We start from the raw sequence: 18,892 nt of genomic DNA on the forward strand, positions 1-18,892 counted from the left end.
CATAAAAAGCAGAAACCGAGGCTCTTCTGGGCAACTGAATGTGACCTCAGGCAAGTGAGGGGCCCCTCTCTGCATGTAACATTTCTAAAAAGAGACAGATATCATGAAGGCAAATGAAATAATCTGGAGAAGTGATAGAATACTGATGCTCTTCAGTTTTACAATTGATTAGTTTCCCAGACACCAGAAAATCACGTGATAGCATGTCAGACTTTGGGAGTGCGGGCCCTGCCAGGGTCACAGCAAGTATCCTTACCTTGATTTTGAAGAGAATACTAAAATCTTGCCACTGCAAGTGTGGTCTGAAGGCAATCAGAATAGGTATCACTGAAAGCAGGTTAGAAATGTAGACTCTCAGGCCCCACCCCAGACCTAATGAGTCAGAATCTGCATTTTAACAAGATCTCCAGGTGATTCACAAGCACATTAAGGCTTGAGAAGTACTGTACTGAAAACACTGACAGTGCTCTGGCAAAAGAGCACACTGTAATTTCAGGTGATCTCAACCCTCCACAGATACATGTGTAGAATGAGTTCCAAGTCAGTCTGGCCCCTTCCTGGTACCAGGAAAGGCTGACTTCTGGTCAACCACAGGTTAAACAATTGAGAGGTAAACATTTTTTGTTACAAATATCAGTACCAATCAGGCGAGCCTCATTTAGTTCCCTCTTCTTTAGTGGGACTAAAGATAATAGAGAAAAATATATAAAGCTAGCCATGTTAAGAAATGCTTTATGAATCTGGATAAGGCCAAAGCCATAGCCAGATTAAATGATTGAGTAAGCCTGGGTCATTACATTTGCATAATTATAATCATTAAAACCTGAGCAAGGGTACTGATTTATTGATTGGCAACAATTTACCGATTTTTTGAAAAAAAAATCTTATTTCAACTTTCATTTTCAGAAAAGATTATTTTCTAAGGAGAAAATAATCTGCCTTTAAGAATGCAGTAGTCTAATGGGAAAACAAACCTAAATTTTGATCATGGCTTTCACCATGTTAGCTTCTTATTGGGAATAGCAATTTTTGTAAGGATACAATACTAAAGAGCAGGAGTGAAAGGGTGTATACATTATTTCTTGTTCCACTCATACTAGAATTTTCTTTTCATGCCCACATCCCCAATTATCTCATGTCCTAGATAAGGTATGGGGAAGCTTCCAAACAGGGGAAAGCTGTTCTCCAAGAGCAAAGTCATTGAGAACAACATGTAAGGAGCAAGGAACTCTGCCTTTAAACATCTTATACTGGCAAGTGAGGTTCTATTTTAATTTTCTGAACACAAATACTGATCATCTCCACATTAGTTTATGTTTTTCTTGGATCCATATCATCAAATTTCATTTTCCCAGACAGAGTAACTGGGCACAAAGCACAAGAGGAGTTGATCCCGATAACTAGTGTGACAGACATTGAGGAAGACACGATACAGATTATTGGTCTTGCCCCTCAGAGCTGGAGGGCTTCTGAAAGCTCTATTCCACCAAACTGCTTAGAGGAATTTTCTTGGTGTTTGAGCACAAGTCTTTCACTGTTCGGTTCTGCCCAATTTTGAACATAATCATCATAAATAGGGGCAAGAAAGGCCTAGGGTAGTTTTAACGTGGTACCAAGTTAAACATGTGAATGAATCATGAACTTTGCCCTCTCCCAATTACCTGATATAACAGCTATTTTCCCAGATCCATGTTCTTCTCTAGCAATTCTTTCTGCTTCCTCCATCAGCAGCATGCCAAATCCCTTTAACGAGCAATGGAGAGGGTTGGGGAATTCAGAAGGAAAGAAGTCATTAAGAGGGGTCCATAAAACAAGAAGGGTAACATTTAGTAGTTGCTAAAAATCTGTTAAAGTAAGAGTAACAAAAACCCATTCATGGGAGGAAGGAAAGAGAAACCATTCAATTACGCCAAAAGCACACTGTAGCAGACCAGTAAAAAAGGAATAACTTGGCAACAAAAGCCATCAAAAGGTATTTTGCGCATGATGTAATCTAGTCACAGCAAGGGGGTAATTGCCTCTCAACTTCTGTCTCTTTTAAAACAAATTCTAGGCAATCTCCAGGTGATGGAAGTCTGGGGCATCTAATCTTGTATTTATTAGTCACCCCTCCAATTTCTAAAAGGCTCTGAAACCAGGCAATATTCTTAAATCACCAATTTTGGGGTTTAGAGTTGACGCTATAGCCACCATTAGTGGTTTTAACCCATTTTCCCGAAATTTAAAAACATGAGTTATTTATCTATTTAGGTTGTTAAGGGGGAGTGGAATACTATTCCATTATACATCCTATAGCTTGCATTTATGAAGTGCTTTAATATTTCATAAGTGCTTTCACATTATCATCTCCTTTGATACTATAATAGTTGAATTATACGAAATTGCAAGTATTGGACCATTTCTGACTTTCAAAAATGGCAATTTCATGTGGTTCAATCTAACATTATATTCCACTTGACTGAGTCTCAATTTGTCTCTCCCTCCTCCCCTCTCACACCCAAAAGGGTGCAATTTGGAGAGAAAACATCTCTGAATAACTAAAATATTGGTTCCTCTGTTTCTATACTTCCCTTTCCCCTTTCCTCCTTCTCTCTCTCTTCCTCTGCCCTCCCCCGCCCCCTCGCCCCATTCCTTTTTTCTTTTCCTCCTAGAATCAAACAGAAATGGAATACAGGATACCTGATGCTGAAATTTAGTAGGGTCCCGACTGCTTACAGGGACTACACTTCCATACACATGCAGCTCTCGGACTATAGAAACACCTCCAACCAATTCAAAACGGAAGGTTTCCTCTGAACACTTTCGTAATCGCAGGAGGCCAATCAAAATGTCTTGATCTGGGTCTTCATATGACAAGAATGTTTCCCAGCCACCATTTGCAACATAATCTCTCCTTACCAATTCAACCTGTTTAATAAATGACCACACAAAAATTTTTTTAGAGAACAAAGTTCATTTGTACAATTATATGTATTTATTTAAGCTAATATCCACAATTAGGGATAAAGAATGAATAATCATGAATTATGTTTCTCTTTACTTGTCTACTCTCAAATATCACTGATTAAGTAAGAGTTTGTGCCTTATTCATGGACTTTTATAAAAAGAAAACAATTTTATAATTTCATAAATATCTGAACTTCATTAACCTTGAGATCCTAACAGAGATCTGGCTCAGTAAATGCTTCCATGTATTTAAATCTTTGATCCTCTATGAAGAACCTCTAAAGTAAAATCACACATTATATCACACATGTAGCTCTTGGGAGCACCTGTGAGCCCCAAAACTGTCAGGTGCACAATGGTTTCATTTTCTAGTCCTTACCTCCTCCTCTAAAACCTGTTTTTGGAGGAGAAAAAATATGCTATTAGTCACTTGTTCCTTGATGGGATTTTAAGAAAGTATGGTATCCCATAGGGGCCTTTAAAATATTATGCCTAGTTACAAGATTAAAATGTTAAAGAAAATTCAATCACCAAGAGTAGCTTTTGTGGTAGCAATCTACATAGGCTTTTGACTCTTCAACTCATTGTTCATGTGGCCCTTGTACTTGGCATTAACACAGAGAAACCTACATACGTGGGCATGGTCACACCCAGATATATTCCGAAAATGGGCAGTCTGTACCCAGAGTGAGGTGAACAATTCAGACTAATACTTAAATATTTCTTCTTAACTTAATGTTTGCTAAATAACTGGATTGTATAAGAATCTGAAAAAATGATTAACTGTGCTTGGGTCTACTTTTTCCCCTCAAAAGGTCCCAAATGTGAAAAATGTCAATGAAACAAAGGAACAGAAATACTAATGCAGATATCATCTATTCTAGGGTTCCATTAAGAGAGCTAAACCCCACAAAAAGTTTGGCACCTGGTTAGACATTATAGATACATAGGAGAGAAGTTAATTCATTACAATGAATGTCTTCAGGCATTAGGCTTAAGTTTTGTGAAACCCCTGTGGATAAGGGCTGATCTGTTCATTTAAGTATGACCAAGGGGCAATAATTTAACAGTTGGACAGAGAGATAAGTGGATCACATCCAGCTCTCCCTGAAGATAGCCACTAGTCACATGTTGCTATTTACATTTGAATTCATTAAAATTAAATAAAATTAAAAACCCAGTTCCTCAATTGCACTAGCCACCTTTCAAGCGCTTAATAGTCACATGTGACTGGTGACTGATATCACATTGGATGGCACAGATTATAGAACATTTCAAACACTGCAGAAAGTTCTATTGGACAGTGCTGATCTTGAATGAAGTTCAGACTTGGTTTTCTTCACCTGGCTCTTTTAGAATTCAGCCACCCTCATATTTGGCTTTCCTGGCTTGACATCTGTATCTGATCCTCAATTACTCTTTGCTCTTAGTTTACTCATTAACTTCTAGAGTTCAGTCCCGTTGGTAAGAAGGTGTAGGTCCAGGCTTGACAAAGATTTACAAACAGGATCCAAGCTCTCTATAAAATGAAGAAACTAACCTGATAGGGCCGTACTTTGTGATGAATTTCCTGGATTCCAACTTCTCTAGTTCTCACATCTCGACACTGCCAAAAAGAAAAAAAAAAAAGAAAAGAAAAGAAAAGAAAAGTAGGGGAGGGGGCAAATATAAAACTTCAATTTTTATTGAAGCCTCTCCACCAAAACCTGGGCTCGAAGTTTGGACATAATTTATATTGAGACAGAAGAACTGAACGTAAAAATGAAGCCATCTTTAATAAATCTGAGGATAAGAGAAAAAGGAATGGAAATGTATGAAATGAGTACAGTATTGCTTTTAAAATAAGTTTGGAATTCAAAAGAGATCAATATATAATATAATATTGGAAGTAAAGAACATATGTCCTAAAATCTGAAAATAGTTTTTACTCAGGGGATATCACTGTATCTGAAAGTGCAATACAAAAGTATGTAAATAGTAAAGTAAAGAGCAAATTCCAAATTTTTAAAAATCTTCCCCATTTTATGGCAATTAACATTTTTAGCATCACCATATTTATATCACTTTAGAAATGTCAAAAAGAGGGATGCTGAAGACTGCTTTTTTTTGCAGAGAAGGGCACTGTAAAAGAAAGGATGGGAAGAAGGAAGAAGAAAGGAAAGAAGGAACCTAAAGGCATTTATTATACAATCTGAACCACAGTTACAAATGGCTCTCTGAGTGTCCCTGGGAGGCATAAAGCTGCTTGCAGATGATATGGATGCAATGCTTGGTCTGCAAGGCCAAGCGTATGTGATGCAACTCTCACTTCTATTCCACAACCCAGTGGGCATGGTACATAGCCCGACATTTATAATTACAAAATCCTTACAGTATTCCATTATATGTCCTATGTATAGTTTTCCCTATAGAATAAACCAGAAAAATTATTTTCAGAATTCTAACATTTTCCACTAGTGAGAAAAGATCACCCTAGGAAATTTGATGATGTCATGCAAGCTATACTACTAATACTATATTTACGAAGGACTGCTATATATGTATAGAATTTCATAAGAAAAATAAGAGCTCATTATTTAGTTCTATAAAAACAAAGCAATTTCCATGGCAGAACCAGCACCAGATAATAATGCTTTGTTCATGTGGATACCATGAACTCAAAAATAATATAGCAAACAAGGATCACAGGTCTCTGTAATTACACATCTATTACATTTAGATGTTACCTTTTAACTACAGCAGTTCTATATAGTAGCTTGCATGTGAATTTACTACATTTATATGCTCTTAATGAACCCTTGCATGTTGTTTCTTTTTTCTTTTTTTGGTGAGGAGGATGCTTTTTTAAAGGCAGAGACTGATGTGTGCTTATTTTCCGGTAAGACACTGCCTGTGTAAATGAGATGTCTTTTGGCTATGACTGAATTCCAGTCTTCAGACTCAATCCCAGTTTACTTGAAGAGAGGTTATCAAGCTTTATGAGGGGTATAGGGTTAAAGATGACAGCTGGATGCTGAGGTTATTGGGATAACCAGATCAGGTCAGTCACTTTGGCGGTGGTATTCTCAGAGGAGAGGGGAGTTGGAGAACAAAGAGAGCTGGAGACTGGGAAGCAGAGCAGGCATACAATCTTGTTTGGTGCTATTAATTAGTGTAAATAAATTTGCTGTTTTTCTAGAACTAAAAATTTTTTTTTTGGTAGAATAAGCCACTAATGTTCACAAACTCTCCTTTGGACAAACAATTTTCTGGAAAATTTTTTCCATAATAATTTGACTGAGAGAATAAAATGTCTTGGGTAAGTCCCCAAACACAACATGCAGTCCTCAAAATGAAGTCTTCCAAAGTGTAGTTGTCTATGTTTGTATTGTGCATGAGAACATCTCACAGCTCCATCCCAGACCTAGCGTATCAGAATCTTTGAAGGCAGAGACCAGGAATCAATGCTCAGGCCTTGACACCACTTCTGGCCTTTTCTCTTCAGTAGCTCTAAAAAGTAGTTTCTAGGGCACTGCATTTCAAACCTTATCATGATTCAAGAATCACCTACAGAGACTTAAATTGCAGATTCCTGGGCTCTTTGTACTTCTGGGATCAGCAGAAAGGAGGTGCTTAGTAAAATAAAAAAGTTACTGAATACTTGGGGGTGGGGTAGGGCAAGGAAGACCGGTATATGTGGGCAATAGCATTGTTTGGTAATTATTTCACGCACGTAATCCTTGTTTCTTCAAACATCATATCCTCATATTCTTCTATAACATACTAGTCAAGAAGTGAACACCCAATACTTTCAAAGAAAAAATGTTTTAAAAAAGGAAGTTGAGCACATAGTTGCCAATTGAGTAGGTAGAAAAAACAACTACTAAGCTGACAAACCTACACTCTTTTAGAAGAAAGCAGAAGAGGTATAAGGGATAGCATGCAGCCTTTGCAACCACTAGCTTCAACTTCAACACATACCGTAAGAATGCCTTCAATATATAAAAGCTTTTTGACCGAATTCATAAGTTTGTAACTGTGATAGTATCAAACCTTTGTTTTGTTTCAGATTACTTTGATCTCAAGAGTCAGGGTCAAACTCTTACCTGTATTCCAAGGTCTTTCATTCTTGCAAATGCCAGCTCTCTCAAATTACCATGTTCTACTCCTGAGCTGACTAAGGGCATTGGAATATCTCTGTAGGAGAAAAACATCAGCTGTCGCAAAATATAAATCATTCTCTACAGCAGTAAGGTAGGGATGAAAAAAAAAAAAGAAACAAACAAAAACAAAAACCTACAAAGCAGACCAGAAAAGCAGAGGCTGAATGTTCTAACCAGGAAGCAAGACTCACAGCTTCTGTATCCCTCAGTTTTCCCATCAATGAAATTATGATTTTCACCTACCACTCAAGGTTTCTGTGAGAAACAGCTGACAAAAATCACTTTAAAGTACAAAACAAATATCTGATAACCATTAGTAATCACTTTTGGCTGAAGAGACATTTGTACTAAACAAAATAAGAAATAAAACTTTTTTACAAAATCCAATTTGTTTAAAGAGGAGAAATAAGAATTATTATTAATGCACTGATTTACAGCTTACGAACACTTTCCTATACAGTTCCTGAATGACAAGTAACCAGGAAGCTCAAAATCCTGGCTTAGCTAACAACTAGTCCCAAAGGATAAATTTTTTCCCTGTTTCCCAAAAATCTAAATTAGAAATGACTCTGTATTAGAAGAATAACAGCTTGCCTAAAGATGAGAGGAGACAAAATTTATTTCCTGGCATTAATATAGTGTAAAGTGCCAGGGATCAAGGAGACTTCAAACAAAAGTTGAAGTTATCAGTTCTATTTTAGTAGCCCCCAACACCCTGTTCTAGACAAAAATCAGGTCTAAAGATAAAATAGTTTAAAAAAATATAAAATAAGAATATGCTCAGTACATCTGCTTTCTATTCAAAGACAAGTCCTCAATTTGTTTTGTCTAATATTTGGCTGATTAGAAGACAGACTTGAAGAATATGCCATGTATCTTTTCTTCTCATTTTTCCTTCTGAATCAACTTGACTCTCTGCCCTCTCTTTTTACTTATCCCTCCAAATGTTAAGTAACTACAATTAGCTAATTCATCCATTTGATTCTAATAGATATTCCTTATTCAAAAGTATCATAAGGCAATCAATTAGCATTAAAAGCTATATACAATAAGTCTATTAGGCTCTGGAAGCCAGTAGAGTTTCCATCAAGACACTATAAAGCAAGGATAAGCCAAAATTCTTTAAGACAGTGAGTTTAAAGTGAGAGTGACATAAAAAAACATATTTTAGAGTGATTAGTAAATAGATATGGTTTATTTGTAGTTTTCACTAAAATAAATTAACTTTCTATCTTTGCAACAGTAATTTCTTTTTTTTTTCCCTAAGGAAGATTCGCCCTGAGCTAACATCTGTTGCCAATCTTCCTCATTTTTTCCTTGAGGAAGATTAGCCCTGAGCTAACATTTATGCCAATCTTCCTGTACTTTATATGTGGGATGCCACCACAGCATGGCTGATGAGTGGTGTAGGTCCATGCCTGGGATCCAAACCCGTGAACCTGGGCCGCCAAAGCAGAGCGCACCAAACTTAACCACTACGCCATGGGGTCAGGCCCTATAATTGCTTAAAATCAAATACATTTTAAATTCGTAATCAGATGAAACTGAATGAAGGCTAGTGAAGTAAAAAGTATGGTTTATTTTAACAAGGAAATGTGCAAATACACTATTTTAAGTATTTTACTGTTTCATACTATATAAGCCAATGTTAAAGTCTTCTAAATGCCTTTTATACCCCAAAATATTTTATAAATAACTCACAAATATACGTACATACTTTCACAACTTAAAATTTAAAATATTGTTACAGGATATGAAATTAATCTGATAAAATCAATGGCAACCACTGTTAGTGTCCATTATATGACAGATACATTCTATTCTTGTTATTCATGGCAGTTACATTCTATAAACGTGCTGAATTAGAAACACTGAGGCATTGCTCTAGGGAACACGCAGGGTTAGGTTCCTGAGAGCCTTTAGTCACATTTTCTTCAACTAATCAATATATAATTCCTGCGAGCCTTTAGTCACATTTTCTTCAACTAATCAATATATAACCTGTTTTATGTATGTTTCTGTTTAAAGACACTTTATTTAACACATAATTGATTCATTAACACATTTATCTTATCTAACACATTTCTTTTCTTCACAAGGCACATCACAGTCTTCTTGTGCTCAGGAACACTAGATAGACAGCACCTCAGCACTACATTTGGGGGCGATTTTAAACATCAAAATCAAGAAAAAGTAGAAAATGCAAAAAATGTGTTATCAAATAGAATGCAAAAAGGATACTTGTTTACAGTATTAGAGCTGAAACAATCACGCCAATATCATGTTCCTCACTAACCCTCTAACTACCAGTCTAGCATCCACCAATGACTCCTGTCTGTATCTCTTTCCCCATAACCATTTTCAAATGGGCGTGCATTCAGGCTGGCTTCTGGGTCCTTTTGACATGTCCCAATCATTCTTGGAATACTTCCTTACTTTCTGGAACAACAACATGTTCCAGGTTTATCCTGTACATTTGCTGTCACAGCTCTGGGACTGGCCATTTTTCCAAGCAGCCTTGATTCCTTTCAGTGGAGAGTGATATTTAGAAATCAAAATGTGAGCACTTACTGTGCTCATTACTGCTGAGGTGTCATTGCCTCTAGACCTTGTCAGTATACACAATTAAGAAATTTATGTATGTATATACACATATGTACAGGCATACCTTGTTTTATTGCACTTTGCTTTATTGCATTTCACAGATACTACATATTTTACAAATTGAAGGTTTGCGGCAACCCTGCATCAAGTCTATTGCCACCATTTTTCCAACATTTACTCACTTTGTGTTTCTGTGTCACATTTTGGTAATTCTCACAATACTTGAAACTTTTTCATTATTTTTATATTTGTTATGGTGATCCGTGATCATTGATATTACTATTGTAATTGTTTTGGGGCACCACAAACTGCACCCATATAAGACAGTGAACTTAATTGATAAATGTGTCTGTTCTGACTTCTCCACTGACTAGCCGTTCCCCTGTCTCTCTCTCTCTCCTCAGGCCTCCCTATCCTCTGACACACCACAATACTGAAATTAGGCCAATTAATAACCCTACAATGGCTTAGTGAGGAAGGCATGTTGAAAGCTGAGACAGCTCAAAAGCTAGGCCTCTTGTGCCAAACAGTTAGCCAAGTTGTGAATGCAAAGGAAAAACTCTTGAAGGAAATTAAAAGTGCTACTCCAGTGAACACATGAATAAGAAAGCGAAATAGCCTTGTTGCTGACACAAAGAAAGTTTCAGTGGTCTGGACAGAAGATCAAACCAGCCACAAAATTCTCTTAAGCCAAAGCCTGATCCAGAGCAAGGCGCTGACTCTCTTCAATTCTATGAAGGCTGAGAGAGGTGAGGAAGCTGTAGAAGAAAAGTCTGAAGCTACCAGAAGTCTGGTTCATGAGGTTTAAGGAAAGAAGCCATCTCTATAACATAAGAGTGCAAGGTGAAGGAGCAAGTGCTGATGTAGAAGCTGCAGCAAGTTATCTAGAAGATCTAGCTAAGATAATTAATAAAGGTGGCTACACTAAACAACAGATGTAGACAAAATAGCCTTATATTGGAAGAACATGCCATCTAGGGCTTTCATCACTAGAGAGGAGAAGTCAATGTCCGGCTTCAAAGCTTCAAAGGACAGGCTGACTCTCCTGTTAGCAGCTAATGCAGCTGGTGACTTTAAGTTGAAGCCAAAGTTCATTTTCCATTCCGAAAATCCTAGGACCCTTAAGAATTATGCCAAATCTACTCTGCCTATGCTCTACAAATAGAACAACAAAGCCTGGATGACAGCACATCTGTTTCCAGCATGGTTTACCAAATATTTTAAGCCCACTATTGAGACCTACTGCTTAGAAAAAGATTCCTTTCAAAAGGTTACTGCTCACTGACAGTGCACCTGGTCACCCAAGAGCTCTGATGGAGATGTATAACAAGATTAATGTTGTTTTCCTGCCTAACACAACATCCGTTCTGCAGCCTATGGATCAAGGAGTAATTTCAACGTTCAAGTCTTACTATTCAAGAAGTAGACTTCATAAAGCCTAGCTGCCATAGTGAGTCCTCTGATGGACCTGGCAAAGCAAACTGAAGACCTTCTGGAAAGGAGTCACCATTCTAGATGCCATTAAGAACATTCATGATTTATGGGAAGAGGTCAAAATATCAACATTAACAGGAGTTTGGAAGAAGTTGATTCTGATCCTCACAGATGACTTTGAGGGGTCCAAGACTTCAGTGGAGGAAGCAACTCCAACTGTGGTGGAAATAGCAAGAGAACTAGAATTAGAACTGGAGCCCAGAGATGTGACTGAATTGCTGCCATCTCATAATAAAACTTTAACAGATGAGGAGTTGCTTTTTATGGATGAGCAATGAAAGTGGTTTCTTAAGATGGAATCTACTCCTGCTGAAGATGTGAAGATTGCTGAAATGACAATGAAGGATTGAGAATATTACATAAATTTAGTTGATAAAGCAGTGGCAGGGTTTGACAGGACTGACTCCAATTTTGAAAGAAGTTCTACTGTGGGTAAAATGCTGTTAAACAGTATCACATACTACAAAGAAATTGTTCGTGAAAGGAAGAGTCAATCGGTGAAGCAAACTTCACTGTTGTCTTATTTTAAGAAACTGCCACAGCCACCCCAGCCTTTAGCAACCACCACCAGGATCAGTCAGCACCCATCAACACTGAGGTAAGACCCTCCATCAGCAAAAACATTTTCACTCACTGAAGGCTCAGATGATGGTTGCATTTTTTAGCAATGAAGTATTTTTAAAGTAAGGTATGCACATTATTTTTTTAGACACAATGCTATTGCACACTTAACTCTACAGTATAGAATAAAAATAACTTTTATATGTACTGGGAAACCAAAAAATGTGTGTGACTCGCAAGAAATGTGTGTGACTCACTTTACTGCTGTGGTCTGGAAGTGAACCTGCGATATCTCCGGGGGTACATATAAACATATACCTATTTCTAAATACAAATGAAAAAACCATGAGTTCATGCTGATAATCACAATTCTAATCTAATGCCTTAGTGTTCTTTTCAGCTTTCTACCTTTCAATGTTCGTAAATCCCTTCAGATAGTGAGAAATCCGGCTCTCTTATCTGTAGTATAGTTACTCATTTGCTAAATCAAGTAACTTATTTGCTCAATGTAACCAATCTCCCAACTATTCTAGCGGCCACCTCTGTACTCCCTACGCTTGCCCTCCATTTCCTCAGATGCCAGGCACACCGCTGTCAAAGCCTCCGTGGCACTGCCTCCACAGGTGATGGGAAAGGAAAAGAAGATGGGTGCTACAAACATTTCTTTTTCTTTTTTTTTGAGGAAGATCAGCCCTGAGCTAACATCCATGCTAATCCTCTTCTTTTTGCTGAGGAAGACCGGCTCTGAGCTAACATCTATTGCCAATCCTCCTCCTTGTTTTTTTTCCCCCCAAAGCCCCAGTAGATAGTTGTATGTCGTAGTTGCACATCTTTCTAGTTGCTGTATGTGGGACTCGGCCTCAGCATGGCCGGAGAAGCGGTGTGTTGGTGCGTGCCCGGGATCCAAACCCGGGCCGCCAGTAGCGGAGCGCGTGCACTTAACCGCTAAGCCACGGGGCCGGCCCTACAAATATTTCTAATAATGAACCAGTACTTTTAAAAGACACTAAAATTTTCAATAGAAGTTAACTCTCTAAGAAATAGATTTTATCATGTAGTGTTGTTAGGGACAACTATATGACAGAAAGAAAGAATTACTAGCAGAGCTGGCTAATAATTTGTGAGGCCCAGTGCAAAATAAGAACAGGGGGCCTCTTGTTAAAAATATTAATAATTCAAAGATGGTGAGAGCAGAGCATTAAGCCAAGTGCAAGGCCTTATGAGACCGGGCAGGTCACATGACCCTGAAGCTGGCCCTGATTACCACAAAACTCAAGTCAGTGAGGACCTGGTAACACAGGGCTTTATAATGCTGCTGACAGTTCACAGATGTCCTTAAATTTATGTCTGTCACTACAAAAATGCAACATGGCTTTAACGGTCTTTGGCAGTGACATGCCTGGAGTATACCAGATGGGAGTTTTTCCTCATTGAGGAAGAGAAAGGTGGCAATCTCCATTTTCAGTGATAAAGTCTTTTTCACTGAAAATGAAAGGAAATAATTCTATATACGCTGAGCATCTTCTGTGTGCAAAGTAGTGTATTAAGCAATCTGGAATATATAAAGATAAACAGACACTGCTACAGTCTTCTAGGAGTTCAAAACTCAGGTAAGATTACTGACCATCTGAACTTGCTACATCCATCTAGATAGGAGTTAAAATTATTTTTAGGCTTCTCAACTTGTTTCAATCTAGTTTCACTATCTTGGCTTGAAGAGAAATTACATTCAAGAATACTCACTTTTCTATTTCAACAGGTAGCATTTCAAGCTTAGAGGTGCTAAGCTTAGAGGTGCTAATATTTGCAATTTGCTCATCAAAAACCTTTCAAAGTGATGTCTAGAACTTTTTTGGTCTGAAGTTTCTCACACTTCAGAAGCATGTTTTGGTTGCAAATTGGTATTCCCATTCTAATGCTTCACAGTGATTTAAATATCACATGAAGGCAGACAGCTGTCAAATAGGCTGCAGGCAGCAGCAGTTTACTGTGACTCCATCATGTGTCTGGACAAAATTTTACATTTAATCACTGACTGCACCCATTAGGGCTGCAATACAGAATCATCTATTAGGATGCTGCTTCATAACAACACCCAGTAAAATGTTATTGACTCAACTGTCATAAAATTAGAAGCGTAGGGCCGGCCCCGTGGCTTAGCGGTTAAGTGCGCTGCTGGCAGCCCGGGTTCGGATCCTGGGCGCGCATCGACGCACCTCTTCTCTGGCCATGCTGAAGCCGCGTCCCACATACAGCAACTAGAAGGATGTGCAGCTATGACATACAACTATCTACTGGGGCTTTGGGGGAAAAAATAAATAAATAAAATTAAAAAAAAAAATTAGAAGTGTAAATTAGTTAAGAAAAAAAGGGGGGTGGGGTGGGGAAATGACCAATTAAAAAATATCAAGTAATCTATTAGCAAAATATAGTATTAAAAAAAGACAAGTGTACACCAAAAACATAAAATGTGGGAGAAGGGGAGTTAAAGAGTAGAGCTTTCAGACAGAGGTCAAACTAGAGAGACCATCAACTTAATACAGATTCCTATAAACGTAGGTTACTGTTTATGGACCCCAGGGTAATCACAAACGAGAAACCTATAATAAATACACAAAAAACTAAGAGAAAGGAACCCAAACACAATACTAAAGAAAGCCATCAAACCACAAGGGAAGAGAGCAAGGGAAGAAGAAAGGAACAGAGAACAACTACTAAAACACTGAGAAAAAAAAGTTAAAAAATGGCAGTAAGTACATATTTATCAATAGCTACTTTAAATGTCAATGGACTAAATGTTCCAATTAAAAGACATAGGGTGGCTGATAGGATAAAAAAACAAGACCCACATATATGCTGCATACAAGAGACACACTTCAGACCTAAAGACACTCACAAACTGAAAGTGAAGGGATGGAAAAATATACTCCATGCAAATGGGAACGAAAAGAAAGCTAGGATAGCAATACTCATATCAGACACAATAGACTTTAAAATAAAAACTGTAAAAAAAGACAAGGAAGGGCATTACATAATGATCAAGGGAACAACCCAACAAGAGGATACAACACTTGTAAATATCTATGCACCCAATGTAGGAGCACCTAAATATACAAAGCAATTATTAACAGACACAAAAAGAGAAATAGACAGTAACACAATAAAAGTAGGGGACTTTAACACTCCATTTACACCAACAGATAGATCTCCAAATAGAAGATCAATAAGGAAACAGTGACCCTAAATGACACACTAGAACACACGGACCTAGTAGATATATACAGAACATTCCATCCAAAAACCAAAGAATACACATTCTTTTCAAATGCACATGGAACACTCTCCAGGACTGATCACATATTAGGCCACAAAACAAGTCTCCATAAATTTAAGAAGACTGAAATAATATCAAGCATCTTTTCTGACCACAATGGTATGAAACTAGAAATCAACTATAGGAAGAAAATCAGAAAAGCCATAAATATGTGGAGATTAAACAAAATGCTACCGTAGAATGATTGGGTCAATGAAGAAATCAAGGGAGAAATCAAAAAATACCTGGAGACAAATGAAAATACGACATGCCAGAATTTATGGGATACAGCAAAAGCAGTTCTAAGAGGGAAGTTTATAGTAATACAGGTCTATCTCAACAAACAAGAAAAATTTTAAATAAACAATCTAACAATGCACCTAAAGGAAGCGGAAAAAGAAGAACAAACAAAGCCCCAAATCAGCAGAAGGGAAACAATAAAAATCAGAGCAGAAATAAATGAAATAGAGACTAAAAAAAAATAGAAAAAATTAATAAAACCAAGAGCTGGTTCTTTGAAAAGATAAACAAAATTGACAAACCTTTAGCTAGACTCACCAAGAAAAAAAGAGAGAAGGCTGAAATAAGTAAAATCAGAAATCAAAGAGGAGAAATTACAACGGACACCTCAGAAATACAGAAGATTATAAGAGAATACTATGAAAAGCTATATGCCAACAAATTCGACTACCCGGAAGAAATAGATAAATTCTTAGAATCATACAACCTTCCAAAACTGGATCAAGAAGAAATAGAGAATTTGAATAGACCAATCACCAGTAAGGAGATTGAAACAGTAGTCAAAAACCTCCCCAAAAATAAAAGTCCAGGACCAGATGGCTTCCCTGGTGAATTCTACCCAACATTCAAAGAAGACTTAATAACCTATCCTTCTCAAATTCTTCCAAAAAATTGAGGAGGGGAGGAAGCTCCCTAACTCATTTTACGAAGCCGACATTACCCTGATACCAAAACCAGATAAGGACAACAGAAAAAAAGAAAATTACAGGCCAATATCACTGATGAACATCGATGCAAAAATCATCAACAAAATACTAGCAAATCACATACAATAATACATTAAAAAGATCATACACCATCATCAGAGGGGATTCATTCCAGGGATGCAGGGATGGTTCAACATTTGAAAATCAATCAACATGATACACCACACGAATAAAATGAAGAATAAAAATCACATGGTCGTCTCAATAGATGCAGAGAAAGCATTTGACAAGATACAGCATCCATTTATGATAAAAACTGAATAAAATGGGTATAGAAGGAAAGTACCTCAACATAATAAAGGCCATATATGACAAACCCACAGCTAATATCATCCTCAATGGTGAAAAACTGAAACCTATCCCTCTAAGAACAGGAACCAGACAAGGATGCCCACTTTCACCACTCCTATTTAACATAGCACTGGAAGTCCTAGCCAGAGCAATCAGGCAAGAAAAAGAAATAAAAGGGATCCAAATTGGAAAGGAAGAAGTGAAACTGTCACTATGTGCAGATGACATGATTTTATATATAGAAAACCCTAAAGAATCCACCAGAAAACTTTTAGAAGTAATAAACGAATATGGTAAAGTTGTGGGATACAAAATCAACATACAAAAATCAGTAGCGTTTCTATACACTAACAACAAAGGAGCAGAAACAGAAATTAAGAATACCATCCCATTTACAATTGCAACAAAAAGAATAAAATACCTAGGAATAAACTTAACCAAAGTGGTGAGAGATCTGTACACGGAAAACTATAAAACATTGCTGAAAGAAATTGAAGAAGACACAAAGAAATGGAAAGATATTCCGTGCTCTTGGATTGGAAGAATTAACATAGTTAAGATGTCCATACTTCCTAAAGAAATCTATAGATTCAATGCAATCCCTATCAAAGTTCCAACAACATTTTTCACAGAAATAGAACAAAGAATCCCAAATTTTATTTGGAACAACAAAAGATCCCGAATAAGTAAAGGAATCCTGAGAGAAAAGAAGAAAGCTGGAGGGATCACACTCCCTGATTTCAAAATATACTACAAAGCCATAGTAACCAAAACAGCATGGTACTGGCACAAAAACAGACACACAGATCAATGGAATAGAATCGAAAGCCCAGAAATAAACCCACACATCCATGGACAGCTAATCTTTGACAAAGGAGTGGAGAACATACAATGGAGAAAAGAAAGTCTCTTCAACAAAAGTGTTGGGAAAACTGGACAGCCACATGCAAAAAAATGAAAGTAGACCCTTACCTTACACCATACACAAAAATTAACTCCAAATGGATTCAAGACTTGAATGTAAGACCTGAAACTATGAAACTTCTAGAAGAAAACATAGGCAGTACACTCTTCGACATCGGTCTTAGCAACATCTTTTCAAGCACCATGTCTGACCGGGCAAGAGAAACAATAGAAAAAATAAACAAATGGGACCACATCAAACTAAAAAGCTTCTGCACAGCAAAGGAAACCATCAACAAAACGAAAAGACAACCTAACAATTGGGAGAAGATATTTGCAAACCATACCTCTGATAAGGGCTTAATCTCCAAAATATACAAAGAACTGATGCATCTCAACAACATAAAAACTAACAACTCAATTAAAAAATGGGCAAAAGACCTGAACAGACATTTCTCCAAAGAAGATATACAGACGGCCAACAGGCACATGAAAAGATGTTCAACATCATTAACTATCAGGGAAATGCAAATCAAAACTACAATGAGATATCACCTCACGCCCATCAGAATGGCTATAATTAACAAGACAGGAAACAACATGTGTTGGAGAGGATGTGGAGAGAAGGGAACTCTCCTACACTGCTGGTGGGAGTGCAAACTGGTGCAGCCACTATGGAAAACAGTATGGAGATTCCACAAAAAATCAAGGATAGAACTACCATATGACCCAGCTATTCCACTGCTGGGTATTTATCCAAAGAACTTGAAAACACCAATGCGAAAAGATACATGCAGCCCTGTGTTCATTGCAGCGTTATTCACAATAGCCAAGACTTGGAAGCAACCTAAGTGCTCGTCAAGGGATGAATGGATAAAGAAGATGTGGTATATATACACAATGGAATACTTCTCAGCCATAAGAAACGATGAAATCCAGCCATTTGAGACAACATGGATGGACATTGAGGGTATTATGCAAAGTGAAATAAGTCAGAGGGAGAAGGTCAAATACCGTATGATTTCCTTCATTAAGTAGTAGATAACAACAACGATAAACAAACACACAGAGACGGAGATTGGATTGGTGGTTTCCAGAGGGGAAGGGGGGAGGGAGGAGGGCAAAAGGGATAATTTGGCACATGTGTGTAGTGATGGGTTGTAATTAGTATTTGTGTGGTGAACATGATGTAATCTATGCAGAAATAGAAGTATAATGATGTACACCTGAAATTTATACAATGTTATAAACCAATGTTACTGCAATAAACAAAAAATTAAAAAAATATATATATATAACACCAGTAAATGGAATATAAAGTTTTAAAGCAGAGACCCGAAGCTGTTTTACCAGAACATAGCTATCAAATTGTTATTAAGTGTTGTGTACTATGATGTGAACATGGACATGCCTTTTTGGTTCCCTAGTCTTATCTGTCCAAGAAAGAGGAGATAATTCAAAAGGCTCTGACAGGTAAACGCAAAATTTATGAAGTTTTTTTGAGCTATCTCATTAAAAAGCACCATCTCCTTTACAATCCAAATTCCATGAATGGCAAATTATATATAAACACACAACTGATATAAGAAGAAACACAAATAATAATCAGTTACATGGAAAAAATGTTAATC

General features: G+C 37.3%; 1 protein-coding gene across 1 annotated transcript in view; it reads right to left on the reverse strand.

Moving 5' to 3' along the window:
• The window catches only part of ELP3 (elongator acetyltransferase complex subunit 3), a 102,267-nt gene that overhangs the window by 26,112 nt on the left and 57,263 nt on the right, over positions 1-18,892 (reverse strand). The window contains exons 11-14 of the mRNA XM_058550435.1: positions 7,032-7,122; positions 4,487-4,552; positions 2,680-2,907; positions 1,662-1,743 (exon numbers count right to left, since the gene is read on the reverse strand). Coding sequence (XP_058406418.1) covers positions 1,662-1,743; positions 2,680-2,907; positions 4,487-4,552; positions 7,032-7,122 — 467 coding nt within the window. The remainder of the gene's footprint in view (positions 1-1,661; positions 1,744-2,679; positions 2,908-4,486; positions 4,553-7,031; positions 7,123-18,892) is intronic.

Source organism: Diceros bicornis, chromosome 11 (assembly GCF_020826845.1).
Source record: "Diceros bicornis minor isolate mBicDic1 chromosome 11, mDicBic1.mat.cur, whole genome shotgun sequence".
In the NCBI taxonomy this organism is placed as follows: domain Eukaryota; kingdom Metazoa; phylum Chordata; class Mammalia; order Perissodactyla; family Rhinocerotidae; genus Diceros; species Diceros bicornis.